At 36.8% G+C, this 15439-nt stretch overlaps 1 protein-coding gene across 1 annotated transcript in view; it reads left to right on the top strand.

The window, feature by feature from the left end:
• The window catches only part of LOC149773031 (glutamine-dependent NAD(+) synthetase-like), a 78331-nt gene that overhangs the window by 26813 nt on the left and 36079 nt on the right, over positions 1–15439 (top strand). The window contains exons 8-9 of the mRNA XM_089946941.1: positions 9828–9959; positions 15081–15155. Coding sequence (XP_089803067.1) covers positions 9828–9959; positions 15081–15155 — 207 coding nt within the window. The remainder of the gene's footprint in view (positions 1–9827; positions 9960–15080; positions 15156–15439) is intronic.

The raw sequence follows: 15439 nt of genomic DNA, 5'->3' as shown, positions 1-15439 counted from the left end.
AAAGAAAAGTTAAAAGGCTCAAAAATCCTACAAACTTAAAATCTAGCAGCTCCGGTCATATGTCGGGTGAACTCACTTCATTTGACCACTCGAACACTGTTATAAATGTTATTGTGTATGTGACATGAACTACCTTAAATTAACCGACTCATTCATACAGTGATCAAAGATAACAAGGCAGCCAAGCGAAATGAATACTTCGTAAAATAAAGAGCTTGATTTCACAGATACGGACCATTGTGGGCAAGCGAGTTTCAGAAAATTCTTGAACTGGCATTTAGAGATATCCTCAGGGAAATTTCATTATTACTTCCAGTGAAATCACAACATTAATATTGTACTAATTGAACAATTCAAAAATTGAGTAAATAAATGTCACATGTTTTTGAAAAAAAAGGAATCTTGTTTGGTGGTGAATCAACAGATTGTCAAGTTCCCTGCTTGTGGACTCCTGATTTGGCAGGATACTATTAAACATCATTACGGGAACCAGACTAAGCAAGAAAACAAAAAGCAGTGACATATTATACAGATTATTTGCGTACATGTGATGGTCGTTGAAACCAGTTGGAATGATCTTTCATATGTTGGACATTTTAAAAATAAATGTTATTTAAACAGAATAACGCCCAATTTCATCAGAAAAAGCGCATTATTAAAAATTATTATCTACGTGATTGTAAAATGAGGATTTAGTCATTAAACAGCCCAGTTCCCTAGCTCTGCTCCCCCCCCCCATGGTTTTCTCTATGTCAAAATGATTTTTAAAAATTACTGAAGGTCCCTCAGTAACTCGCGCCTCGCTTATAGTGCGGTCTGTGATTGTGGACAAGTTATTGAGGAAGACATGTACATTGAGAAACAATAAATGTGAGTATGAAAACTTGTTCATTGTCGTGACTGGTGCCATGTACACGTACTTACGAAAGTTCTTTTTATTTCCTTTTGGCTCAAAATTAACTTGTCGGTTTTAACTCTAGAATGGGGCCCCGAGTGGCCGAGTGGTCTAAAGCGCTCTTCGTTACGGATCACTGCCATCTCACCTATGTCTGCGGCGGTTCGAGTCTAAGATTCAGCCAATGTGGGCATGTGAGAAAGCTTGCCAGTAGCTTCTCGTGGGTCGGTGGTTCTTTCCGGGGTTTTCCGGGTTCTTCCTCCACCATTAATACTGGCCGCCATGTATAGCCCTATCGTGCTGAAAAATGGCGTTAAACCCCACAACAACAACAACAACAACATTAACTCTAGAAAGGAATGGTATTATGTTTTGATTACCATGTAGACTGATCATTACTATCCTTATAACCACATCTGAATGAACTAAAATCTATGTTCATATTTTCCAGTGTATTTCTTATCCAAATGTGCATGGCTCAGAATTAAATAGGAGATAAAATATACAAGCACAAATGAATTGCTTGAATGGCTTGCCCATTTGAAAACCATGCACAATATCTGCATGAAACCTTTAATTCAGTGTTCTTGTGTTCTAAATCTAATTTAGCGACATGTGTTATGAATGTTGGACTACCATTAATAAACATATATATTGACATTGCTCGTTGTGTTAAAATAGAAAATATATCATATATAAATGATTTAAATCCTGTTAGCTCTTCTTGATGTCATCTTCAGTAAGTTTTTTGGGAGGAAACTGTGCAAGCCGACAGCAAAACAGTGTGAATTTTGTCCGCATAAACAGGGATGCAGTTTTACAACTGATACACACAAGATTTTGAATCGAGTGGGACATAATGTATTGTTGTGTAAGGCATGATCTGAAAAAATACCAACAAAACGGAGACATGCTCAGATACGCTTATTTTAAGATTTGTATCATTAAATAAGTCCTTGGCATTCATATTCTGTCATTTCTGTTTACATACTTTAACATAAATTATGATATAAAACACAATATGCCCTAAATACTGTGTGTAGCAGAGCTACATTAAGCGACCAGTCCTAATTGTGTGTGTGTGTGTGTGCGTACATGTGCGTGTGTGCATGTATGTGTCAACCTCTCTGGTGCCATAAGTGGCTAGATCATCTGCCTCTGTATTGGAAGGTCTCGGGTTCAAACCCCCATCCAAGTCATACCAAAGACTTGTACAAATGTTACTAGCAGCTACCTGACTTGGCATTCAGCATTAAGAGGTTACTTTTAGGACTGGTTGGTAGTCAGCTATATTTAGGGACAAGTCCTAAGTGTATGTATGCATGTACATATGTACCAATCTACCTACCTACGTACATACATATGCATGCATGTACATACATATGTATGTACGCATGCTCACACGTATGTTTGTATGTATGTATGTATGTATGTATGTAGGTACCTACCTGCGTATGCATGTATGTATGTATGTATGTATGTATGTGTCGACCTCTCTGGTGGCATATGTGGTTAGAGTGTCTGCCTTGGTATTGGAAGATTTCAGGTTTGAACCCCATCAGATTCATACCAAAGACTTATAAAAATGTTACTTGTAGCTGCCTGACTTGGCGTTCAGCATTAAGCAGTTATTTTTGGGACTTGTCAGCCTGGTTTCAGGTAGTACGTGATGCTACATGTCTGTGGCATGATGTCCCAGTGCTGGACATCAGTTTGAACTGCCACATGATATGAGTGAAAAATTGTTAAAGCTAAGTCACAAACAGACACACACACACATATATACATATGTATATTTCTACCACATACATTACAAATAACATGCGCTCCAGTGGCCTAGTAGTTAGAGCGTCTGCCTCAGATGTGGGAGGTCGTGGGTTCGATCCCCGGCTGAGTCATACCAAAGACTTACAAAAATGGTACTAACAGCTGCCTCACTTGGCGCTTAGCATTAAGAGGTTAGTGTTAGGACTGGTTGGCCTGGTGTCAGGATAATGTGACTGGGTGGGATATCATGCTGCATGTCTGCGGCATGATACCCCAGTGCTAGATATCACTATAAACTGTCACACTGCAGAAATTGTAGCGATATGACTGAAAAATTGTTAAAGCTACGTTAAAAATCCAAATCACACACACACACACTCACACACAAATAACATGTCTTAAGTGTTGGTATAAAGCAATTTGATATACCAATATTATTGGTATATCAAATTATTATCCGCTCATGGCACGATAATACGCATACATAAACATTCTTGGAACTGTGTGCTGTTGGGTCTTTTCCTATAGATCAATGACAAATTTCCACTCATTAATCATTAGTGAGGTATGAAAATAACAATAAAAAGTAATAATAATCCCCGTTTTCTAAATAAATTTTAGTATGGTACGCAAGTTAATCTCAATCCCTTCTTTTTCTGTTTTCCCGTCACCTCATGCACAAGGGACAAAATATGCAGAAATCTGGAGTGAGAGAGAAAAAGATATTGGGATTGATAAAAATCCTTGAAATTGAAAATGCACCAGGTAACCTACAATATCATTCTTCATAACAATATGTTTACACTTCCTTTGGGACCTATCTAAAGTGTTTATATAATCAATGATACAAAGTTGCAGTTGCCGATCGACACAGAAAGTTGCAGTTGCCGATCGACACAGTAAGGTAAATGTCTTGGTTATGGGGCACACATATATAATGTATTTAAGACTTTGTTGATGTTGTTGTTTCTTAAACCTATTATAAGGTTCTAAAAATCGATTATTATTAATTAAATATGAAAATATCCAAAGTCCCCCCCCTCGGTGTTGACCATTGTATGAAGATGGTGGGCAAAAATCCATGAAAAGACAAGAATAGAGGATTTTCATTTATGTAATACCACAATGTCTCTGGACCTGTGAAAAATTATCTTAGATGTTAAGTCAAACCGACCAAAGGAAGAGAGAGAGATGGAGACAAATTAATGGTTGGTAGCAATGTTAATTAAAGCAGAATAATGACTTAGATCAACTTTAAATATATTAAAATATTTTAATTACCTCTTGTTGGTTCATCATTTCACTTAAATTCTATTTCACACTTATTTCCTTGCGCATGTATGTCAGTGCATTGATGAGCTTTCAGTATTCAAGAATCAATGTCTCTGTAGGCCTAGTGCTCTACTTTCTTCATTAAAACAATCTTTCACGTATAAATCACAAGTGTAACTTGTATTGATTTAATCAATGTGAATAGAAATAGAAACTCAAAGATGAAAAAATCAACTTATATTAAAAGGTGATTATGAAAAGGCACAAAAAAACAGAATTACATTTTGTAGCAGACACACTCGGCAGGGCAGGGATGAGTTCATTCACCCAGTCAATATATAGTTGCATCTCATCAATCTAACTCCATTCAAATGGCAAATATATGTTTTTGTATGTGATATAAATAAAGTATATGTATAGTATGTACACTACATCAATGATATACCACTTGTATAAATTTTTTATTAAAAGGAAACTCTGCAAGCCTTGTTTCCTTTTAAAGAAAAATTTATAGATCTCATATATCATTGATACAGTGTACATACTATACATACATTCACACGCACATACACACACACACGAGTCCTAGATCAAATGATCTCAGGCTGTGTTGCTTAGGTCATTCAGAGAACAGGTTTTCTTTCATATGGGGAATCCAGCCACTCACCTCCAGAAGGATACATGAGGTAGAGGCCGTAGCATCAGCATCCCCTCCTCCTATTACTTATTCTTCTAACCTAAATGTGGTAGGGCAACATATTCGAAGGAGAAAGCAAATTTTTAAAGTAAATATTTCTCCGAGAATATTTACCCAATCACATTGTTTAAAAACCCTCCCATCCACCCAACCACGTAGCATCTGCGTTAATGTCTCGCTCAGCTAATAATTGATGACACCTGGTGGTATCAAGGGGAGATAATGAGCATGAGTTATTGCCCCTTGTCTATCTAAAAAGTGACAAGATATTTTTCGTCATTTAGTAGAGCTGGATTCAAGAGGTAGCAGGCTAATATTCCTAACATAATCTGATTGGGTAAGTATTCTTGAAGAAACATAATTTACTTTAAAAATTTGCTTTCATTTGTTTGTTTCATATACAGAGTCTTTCTGTGTACAACTTTGTCGCCCATCTGTACATATCTGCATGTGTCGCTAGTGTGGCCTCTCTGCTTAGGTCATTCATATTATTAATAGCAGTTATTTTAAATTGACATTGGACTCGTATCACTGTATAATTTCCACTTCTTGGATACATACAGGTAGGTTTTCTGTAACTAATTTTTAGTCATAGTGTCCACTTTATACAATAGTTATTAAAAGTGATGCGGCATTAACTTTACCTGTATAGTCTGTCTCTTAGGCCTTCCTTACAGGTAAGTTTATATATTTTATATTATAGCATCCACTTCATAGTTATTGAAACTTACAAGTAATGCTTATCTTTTATTACCTGTAAAGGCTGCCATATGGCCCCTTTCTCACATGTAACTTATGATATAGTGTAGTAGTCAAGTAATGTCCACTCATTGGGCTCATGAAGCCATATGTTTCAGATCACAACAGGTCAACACCACAGAAGGCCTTGCCCATAAAGTCAAAAGATGGAATTTGTTTGTCTATGCCTACCTGACACAAGAACAGCATACCCACTATAGTACTGTACGACACTCAGTTTAGTGCCCCAGTACTCACATGATATAGAATCAACTGATTCATATGCCACTCTAAGGTGGTTACTCTATGGCCAAATTGGTATTTATCATGGGTGTGCCCTGTCTGAATAATGTAGAGTTTGAACTGCTCTTGAGAGCTTCAATTTTTCACCTCTTGTATAAGACCAGCTTCCAAATCGTATTAGCTGCAGCAGGCAGAATCAACAAAATATATGCTTGGTTGATTGACAATAACTACTTACAGTTCCCTGGGATGATTCAGTGTCACTCATGATGGCCCCTACTTTCATTGCCAAGAATAGGCTCCCGCTAGTGGGCAATTAGTCTTTTGTGGCAAAACCTCTTTTAGCTTAGGCCCTTCAGCTCAAAGTTATCTGCAGAAATCAGTGAGAGCTTTCAAGTAGTACCTGAAAAGAAGAGAGTCGGTGAGAAGAGGGTGATCCCATCCATTCTTACCACTGAAAGAGGGAAAGTACAGTATCAAAAGGCTCCATCTTACTAGATAAGATGGGTTATCTGTTCTGCATGAGATTTAACCCCAAATCAGATGAAACTGTTACCCATTTTGATTGCTGTAGTTAGAGCAATCGTAACAAGTATTGCATTCAAGTAGAAGTGTTACTTAGTTGACATTATGCAAGCTATGGGATTGAGGTTGGAGGCAACTTTCTCTAGATCTTACCTCAGGAATCGTTCATCCCAGAAGGGTCAGTAGATTTGTCAATACCAATCACCACAGCACAACAGGTTACCATCTCAGGATATGGCATGACTTCTATTTGATTTACAGGAGGGACAATTTTACCTTCCCTTAAAGCCGTATATCAGTATACAGAGTCTGTGCTTCAGTCTGCCTCACTTACTTAAGGATAGTCCCTCCAGGGTAAGGGGATGTAACTCCCTCTCTATGTTAACAATTCTTCTGGGGTATTTTGATTATGTAATATATTTGAAGACAAAGCCAATTTTCTAGTAAAATGTTTCTTGAGTAATATTTACCTGATCATAATACACAAAAACCCTCTCAGCCTCATCACAGCAGTATCCCTCTAGGATAGTGTTTCATCTGTAGTAAGTGTGGTTTGCTCAATCTCTATGTCTAGGTGAGATCAAACTGTCTGGCTGCCACATATGTGGTCAGGCAACATTTAGCTGCCACAGCTAAAACATTGGGCAGGGAGGGAGGGATTTTGAAGGTGGTGGTAGTACTCCTAAGGTAAATGAGTCTTATCAAAGAAACATATTTTATCATTGGGCAGCGATTTACCAAACTTTAGTATACTGCCCACAAGGTGACCATCTACTAGAGAGGCATGATTTAGGGGCAACTGCCCTGTGCAATTACAGTGGCATTTGAAAACATATTTTTGGACCAAAGTTTTACTTATGCATTCATTGAGGAGGGACATATGTACATGGATTTTGTGCTGCAACTCTGATTTACATTCTGGTTGAGGTGGGGAGATTGGATAGGAAGGATAACAAAAGCAGTGGGATTTGCCAGAAAGAATTACCTCATGTAGCCTGAAAAGACAAAAATAAAGAATGCATCACAAAATGGAGTCATATATTTTGTACTAGTATATGTTATTGTACCATATATGCTAGCTTATAAGAATAGTCCAACTGCAAGAAACTGAACAGACCCAGATCTGCTGAAGCATAGTGTACCAGCAGAGAGATCTGCGTCTTTGCAGTTGTTAGGAGTAATCAGAACAGACAACATAGGCCCTGATCTACAAATGCATTTTGCTATGGCAGATCAGGATATTTGTTGTTTACAGTTTGACTCAGCTTATAAGCAAGTACATATGGTATGTGTTATATCTAAATATGAGTTACTTTGTTTAAGGTAGGAAACATTATTAGGTCTTTAAGTTTGTTATTGCAGTTACTCACCTGAATTATTCAGTATGATGATTGATTCAATATCTCAACATTTCATGTCAGTGCAGTTAGCAGTTACATGTACTGAGATGTTTCATTTTAAATGTACATAGAATATTCCCCCAAGGCCATGTACAACTTAGGCAGTTTATGTGACTCAAGTCCATGTGGTGTCACAAGAATGACTCACATTGTCACCTTTGTGCTACTGTTATTGAATGTGACATTTTTTCAATTGTTTTCTGATTGCATCATGGGAAGGCGGTGTCATTGGTGCATGTAGCAGTAGGAGCATGTGTTCAGTTTCTTAACATCACCAAAAATAGAATATCAGGTAGCAGTTTCTTATCAGCTATATGGTAAATAAATAAATATGCATTGCATCAAATCATAGAATTCTTTTGCTAAGAATGTCCACAACTGCTGAAGACTTATAAATCTGTATACATACGTTCATAATAAATGCATTGTTTCCTCAAAAACTATATTAACAATACTGTGTATTGGAAGTGAAAGTTTCATGTGCAGTTGGAATAAAAAATCAATTGCATGATTGAATTCTTATAGCCAAACATGGTTCTCTTCATTAGCATTAGATGAAAAATAAACCAGATTCAATATTTGGCCAAAAATATATCTATTAAGTTAATAAGAAAAGTCTAAATGATAAAACTTTGCCTTTTGAATATAATTTTCAACCTGTTTAATTCGATAAGCTTCCGACTGACCTAATCCTCTTCTGAATGAGTCAAGTTACCGTAGAAAATGTGGCTTTGACTGCCAGCATTGATTTGCCTCTTGAATAGTTTCTTTACAAAGTTGGTTACTGTCTCAGTATTCACCAGATATTTACTTAGTTCAGTGTCTTAATATATTGCTTAGCTTGTTGTGACAGGCCATTATATAATAGAGCAGGTTTTTATTTCTAAAAAATAATTTTTTTTATGGTAATTAAGAGATGCACTGGCTTTAATAATAATACAAAATAGGTGTAAGTAAACCTCTCTGGAATGATTACAAAGTCATGCCTTCAGAATCACTACAGACTGAAAGCATGGGTTAACTTTTTGTGAATTCCAATGACAGTGTCTGTAAACCATTAGAACTTTGACTTGGTATCTTCAAAATCTGTCCTACCGACCAATGAACTTGGATAGAGTCCAGTGCGTAAAATGAACATTTTCCTCCCCATCATCAGCTGAGGGAAGGAAAGGGATATTTTCTGTCCTAATTTATTTACCTTTGAAACCTAGTTTCAATTATATTAATTATTTGCATTAAAAGCAAATCAAGGGAAGTTTGGTTTTTCAGCGGTAGACCTAAATGCCATGTACTACAGTTAAGAATCTTAATTTGTTTATCATTTATTATACACAGTGAAGACATGCACATTCATTCACTAGATTAGGAGATATAACTGTTTAATTGCCACTAAAATGCAAGTTCCATGCATACAGTGACTTTGTGCAAACAACCTAATATGCATGCATGAGCTTGTGACATCACAAGAGGCCCAAGTTGGTTTTTGGCATGACTTATCAGTGTGACAGTCAAAGCCACATGAATGTATGTATTTTCTGTTCTTTATTTTCAGACACATGCATCAAGTGTAATATACCTGCATATCATTTTACATTGTGATTTGTTCAAATAATATTGGTTCTAATATATGAATAGCAAATAAAACAAATTAATAAAAACACCAGTTTTTGATTTTGTGATTCCTACTGCAGATCATTACATTGACCACATTCACTGAGAGACTGTGTCAATGGCTGAGATGTGGAAAAACCAAAGTTTGTTAATGAGTTATTCACCTGGCAACTATTACCAATTCCAGTAACCTCTCACTGCATATCGGGTGGCCTGGGACAATTACTGAAGACTGGTTGCTTAGATATTACAGTACTGTAAATCTTGTTCAGGTACTTGTTAGTAAACTGGTATACTATGCATTTGCTCAACATATGATAGTGTATTCATGCTGTTGAACAGTGATAAGTTTATCAGGACTTAAAATCTATACCATAGCAATTTTGAATAATAGATACATTTGATGATTCAGTTGGCTGGTTTTATGGACTATGGGCTAGAAAAATCATTAGGTCCACATCAGAAATTAACTGGTCCCAGACCTTGGACAACAGCTGTTTACATCCCATGATCAAACTATGTAGACCCAGATTTATCAGTGCATTTTGCAACAGTAGCTCAGTTCTATGTTGTTTGCAGTCAGATATAAAGAAGTATACACAGTATGTGCTCCATAATATTTTCTTTAACATTGACCGTCATGATAAATATTAGAGCTAATCCAATGTTTGTTTTGCAGTGTGGAGGTATCTACATGTTTTCCAACTTGATAGGCTGTGATGGGGAGAGGGTTTATTATGATGGTGGATCAATGATAGCGGTCAATGGTCAACTGGTCAAGCAGGCTCCCCAGTTTTCTCTGCAGGAAGTGGTGAGTGATGCTGTTTGCTTATAAGAAAGTGAACATGATTGGAGAAACAGAATTCTTATCCCACAGGTTGCATAACTATTTCTGTTGAATACATTACCTGATCACATTGACTTTAAAGACTGCAACCTCCCTAGTAGAGCTACACTTAAAGATGAAAAATTTGACTTTACATATCTCTGTCTCTCTCTCTCTCTCTTGACCGCTCATGTGGCCTAGTGGTTGGAGCGACCGCCTCGGATGTCTGCAGCATGATGCCCCAGTGCTAGACATCACTATAAATTGTCACACTGCAGACATCATAGCGATATGACTGAAACATTGTTAAAGCTATGTTAAAAATCCAAATCGCACACTCTCTCTCTCTCTCTCTCTCTCTCTCTCTCTGTCTGTCTGTCTGTCTGTCTCTCTATCTATCTACCTACCTACCTACCTACCTACCTACCTACCTACCTACCCACCTACCCACCCACCCACCCACCCACCCACCTACCTACCTACCTACCTACCTACCTACCTACCTACTTACTCAAGTGTTGGTATAAAGCAATTTCATATACCAGTACTGTTGGTATATCAAATTGTCAGCAGTTCATGGTGAGTAATACACATATATAAATATTGTTGCAACAGTACGATTCTGTGTCAACAGTAGGCTATCTAAATCAGTAATCAATTTTCACTGATTAATCATTAGCAAGATAAGAAAATATTGAGAGAAAAAATGATCCATTTCTAAATGAATTAAATATTCATCCAAATCATATCCGCTTTCCTTGTAATCTCTCTCTTTCTCTCATAAGGGACAAAATACAGGGAAATTGGTGGAGTGAGAGAAAAAAAAGAATACAAACTGTAATCTATTTAAAGTTATTTAAATTTTTAAAAAAAATTTCATTCCTGTTTTTCAAAGCCTCTTAATAATAATGTTCTGGAAGAGATTTTTTAATATTAAAAAGTCCAGATATTTATTGTAGAATTCAAGAAATGTAAGTGTATAAGGTCCGTGAAGACACTCCTGATATATGCCTGGCATGTTCTAAATGTTTGTCTTCAGATCCATACACTATGTGCAGGGGGTGTGTCCAATGGTTTGTGTGAAGAATTCAAGGGCCAGGCCAAGAGATGAATTTCATCCCGGTTGAAGATTCCCCTCTACAGTGCCAGTGGCTACCATCACCTCTGCTGACACATCGGCAGACCCCCCACCCATCAGATATTTTGAATCGTGAATGTGTTGCCTTATCCAGCAAGCTACATGTGAAATATTAGTTTCTGGGGAGTATGCTGAGAAACTATCATCACGCTATTTACAGGTGTGTTTGAGAATACTGGGAAAAATATCCCTCTCCATCCATTCCTTTTGTCAGCCCATGTTGCACAAGTTCTCCCAGCATGCCCATTTATAGCCTTAGTGCTTGTAAGATCAGCCACAAGGGGTTACAGTCTGACTTTGCCAACCATTACCATTTGCAAGACCTATACCAGTCATCCTCTTCCATCCCAGCTGGAAACAGCCTACCCAGCCATCTGGGTGACGTGGCCATGGATATATTGATCAGAGGTCAGTAATATTGAACTGTTGTGCAGCTGACATTTCCATCTGTGACAGAGTTTTCTGACTACCTTGTCTGTTATGTGTCCACCTAGTTGACCATCTAAACATGACGCGACTTGCTGATTATCCATCTACACTGTACCGACTGGAGATACAGTACTGGCTGTCCAACAATCCACCCCAACTCAACACTTACTATGTGGCCATAAATATATTTGAATTGCATGTTCTCCCATTTCAGGAGGTCATCCTCCATATTGTGGCAGCATAACTGGACAGTATTCATCATAAACATTTGTATGCTTTCATCTGCTTTATGACACAAACCATCTCTCACCTTCCACATTTGAGCAAGGACAGCTGGACAAGTGATATATTCTTCCTTCTCAGCATTTTCTCAATCTCAGTATGGACTTCCTAACTCAAACTGATTTTCGACTTCCATCCAATTCATTGATTAGATTGTTGATCTCTGCCAAGACTCATATTTCAAGGGAGTTTCTTCAGTTCCTCAATCTTCTCATTTGAAGCTTGCTGTGTCTTGGCTTCCTCTGCATGTGTCCCTTTCAGATTAAATCCCTGGAACAACGACACCCTATCTTAGATAACAGATTATGATCTCATTTGAAATCTACTTCTTGCATGACAGGGAGGGTAAGGAATGGTTAGTTGCAGGAATACCCCAGAAAGTTTTTCAACTGGAAGTTACAGTTTGCATAGATGCCTGTTTATCAGGTTGAGGGACCAAATTATTTTCCTGTTTCATGACAGTAGTGAGTGGATGGTACTGGAGTAGAAGGTAATGGAGTGGAAGGTACTGGGGAGATCTGATTCATGGGAAGATGGTTCAGATGTTGAATAACTGTGGTAGTAATATAACTCCTGAACTCAAGCATGAAATCACTGGAACTTTGTGTTCTGGTATGGAAGATCCTCTATTGGTGTGCTAAATACCATATTTCAGCGAAAGTCCAGCAGATTCAGTTTCCTATATGATTTGTTATTAAGGAGAAGGCAGCTGCTTATAGAGTGGTATCGCTATTCATCTGTCTTTCAATGAGTTTAATCTCTGTGGGATTGTCTGATGATATACCTCTTTGTGACAAGGTGGAACCACATACTGTCCATTTTCTTTGGTTCTCTACTCCCAGACAAAGATTCCTGGGGCATTGATGCCCTGTTGATCAGCAGAGAGGGGGTGATGTAAGCTTATGCCTTTCATTATATGGATAATAACATCACCCTCTCCTAGCTTCAATTCCTCAACTGATTAAATTCTTTCATTTCTTATTTGAGGAGAAGAAGTCAGCCCCTATCACTCTCATAGAGTATTGTTCCATGTTCAGACATCTTTGTAGAAAAGATACTGGTCACAACAATGATCTAACTAACCTAATTTTGACCTATTCAGACCCCACTCGTTTACCTCATTTCCAAAATGGAAGCTCTTCTGAGTTTTGATGTGACTTAGTTCACCAAAGTTTTATCCCATGTCTTCAACTTCATTGAAGAAGATACTTGATCAATCATACCCGAACAAGTTCTACGGAATACATGCTACTCAACAAACCAACAGTACAAACATACAAAAAAACCCATATATTATCTGTCTCATTCTGCTCTCAACTCAAGAATTCAGTTAGAATAAAAATAAAAGTACTCCAAAAGATTTTTTTTTTTAGAGAGAGAGAGAGAGCATAATATCTCAGTGTGCAAACTTGTCTGCATTTTAGAGCATACTTCTTTGTAGCCATTATGTTGTTTAATGTTGGCAAAATGATTAAGATGGCCTGAACATGTATGGGTATTTATTGGTAAATTGTACATATAGATTAGACCAACAAGTAGGTCTCCACTTTTTTTTCTCTGTCTGCTGCAGAAAAAACAAAAGCAGAGACCTACTTGTAGGTCTAGTCAATGATCTGAGTCCACGTTGTCAAGAAACTAAGTGCAACTTGTATTCTTACAGCAACAACCTCATTTTCAAATTACAATAAAAAATATAAAGAATTTAAAAAATGTTTTAGTTAATGCATGCAAGCATGTTTGTGTGAGAGAGAGAGAGAGAGAGAGAGAGAGAGGGAGAAAATTTTTCAGTGTACAAGACCGTATTTATTCAGGGCAATTTTTAATTGTAGCTTTTGCAAAGAGAAAAAAGACTATTTCCAGTTACCTGACAATTGTGATAATCCTTATTTATTAGGACACTATATTCCATTATCAAATAACAAATGAACAATTCATTCTTGTTTTAATTACAATATACATTGTTACAATCACAGGTGCTCGACGCGAGTTATTTTGTCACTTGGTGTGATTTTTTTCTTCTTCAGGTTATACGTCGAGCATCTGTGGTTACAATAACCACATGGCTATGCATTGTTATTTGCACGCTAATTAAATATGCTTAGAGCTTTGGTTATTCCAGTTGAAACCAGATAGAGGGCAAGATTTGAAATACCCATACATGTTCAGGTCAAATCAGCAAGACTGCCAGTAGAGAAATGAGGCTATCTTTAGGGATATGAAAATCTGTCAATAAGCTATCAAGGCTATCTGCTCATACAGCTGATATTGTAAAGATCAGCCATCATACACATGTTATTCGAACTCACCAATAAAGTTAACAATAGAGGGGTATATAGTAGAATAGATTCGTAAAAAAATGTTAATTATATACAAGTCAAAATGGTACAAGCATTTAAAAGATGTATGAATCAATTTAATGGAGTCTGTGACTTTCAAATTGAAGATAGAATTTGACAAGGTTTATAATAAAACAATAAGACTAGTTCATCATTGGTCTGTGGTCTTCACTTTAGCTAGTACTCAGATATAGTTTTGGTTGGATAAACATCACACGGCTTCCTAGACCAACAAGTAGGTCTCTGCTTTTTTGTGCTTTTCTTCTGACAGCTGTCAGGAAAATAAAAGCGGAGACCTACTTGTTGGTCTAAAGGCTTCAGAACTCATTTTAAAATTCATGTGGTGTTTTGTTATGGTGATGGGGTTAATAAGAAGAACTAATTAACGATAATTAAGGATTATGCTCTGTGAAGGTCTTTGTCCAGTTGTAGATATTGTAATGACAGTATGAGAGCTTACGCATCAATCGTTGTATTTTTTCAGCAACATTTCATTATTAATTTTTGTAAAAACAAAATGGCTATGTGGTATCTTCGATCTTTTCTTAGTAGAAATATTATATCCAATAATTTAAAGGATTTTTTGCAAAATACAAAATGATACATTTAAATAATTATTAGTTTGATAACTGGATTATATATGAAAAGTTAAAGGGTACAAAAAATACATGAAATTCGGTATTAGGTGCTTATGATAGAATCTTTACAATTCTTCATTTGCATGTAAATTTTATAAAATAATATGTTCTAATTTTCCACCTTCTAGCCATACTACCAATATGTTAATTTATGTGTTTGTATATTCTAAAATATCTGAACCCTTTTTATCGAATTAATTTATATATGTAATACAGTATTTCTGAAAATCTTCTCCCAAAACATTCAGAAACTGTATCCAATTTGAACAGTTATGTGTTTCAGATTGTTTCCTGTGCTACTCTTGACCTAGAGGATGTGAGGAACTACAGAAGCTCAGTGAGAAGTAGAACAGACATGGTAAGACATCTGGGTAGAAATGAACCAATCTCGTATTTATATGACAGTGAAACCTTTCATATCAAGGACACCTGCCCATAAGGCTCATTATATGTTAATGCATAATATTTATTTGCATTTTCTACCTGGCAACCTTTTCATAAAGGAGAATATTATATGGTCCTTATGCAGAGATTTCATTACATTGATGCTTTCTCGAAAATTGAGATGAAAGTTTATTATAAATGAAGCCAAGTTTGGGGGCCCCGAGTAGTCTAAAGCACTCTCCGTTACAGATCACTGCC

This window comes from Sinohyriopsis cumingii, unplaced genomic scaffold, assembly GCF_028554795.1.
Source record: "Sinohyriopsis cumingii isolate HCF-2022 unplaced genomic scaffold, ASM2855479v2 utg000913l, whole genome shotgun sequence".
Lineage (NCBI taxonomy): Eukaryota > Metazoa > Mollusca > Bivalvia > Unionida > Unionidae > Sinohyriopsis > Sinohyriopsis cumingii.
Note: the sequence above shows the minus strand (reverse complement) of the source record. Positions and strands in the feature narration are given on the sequence as shown.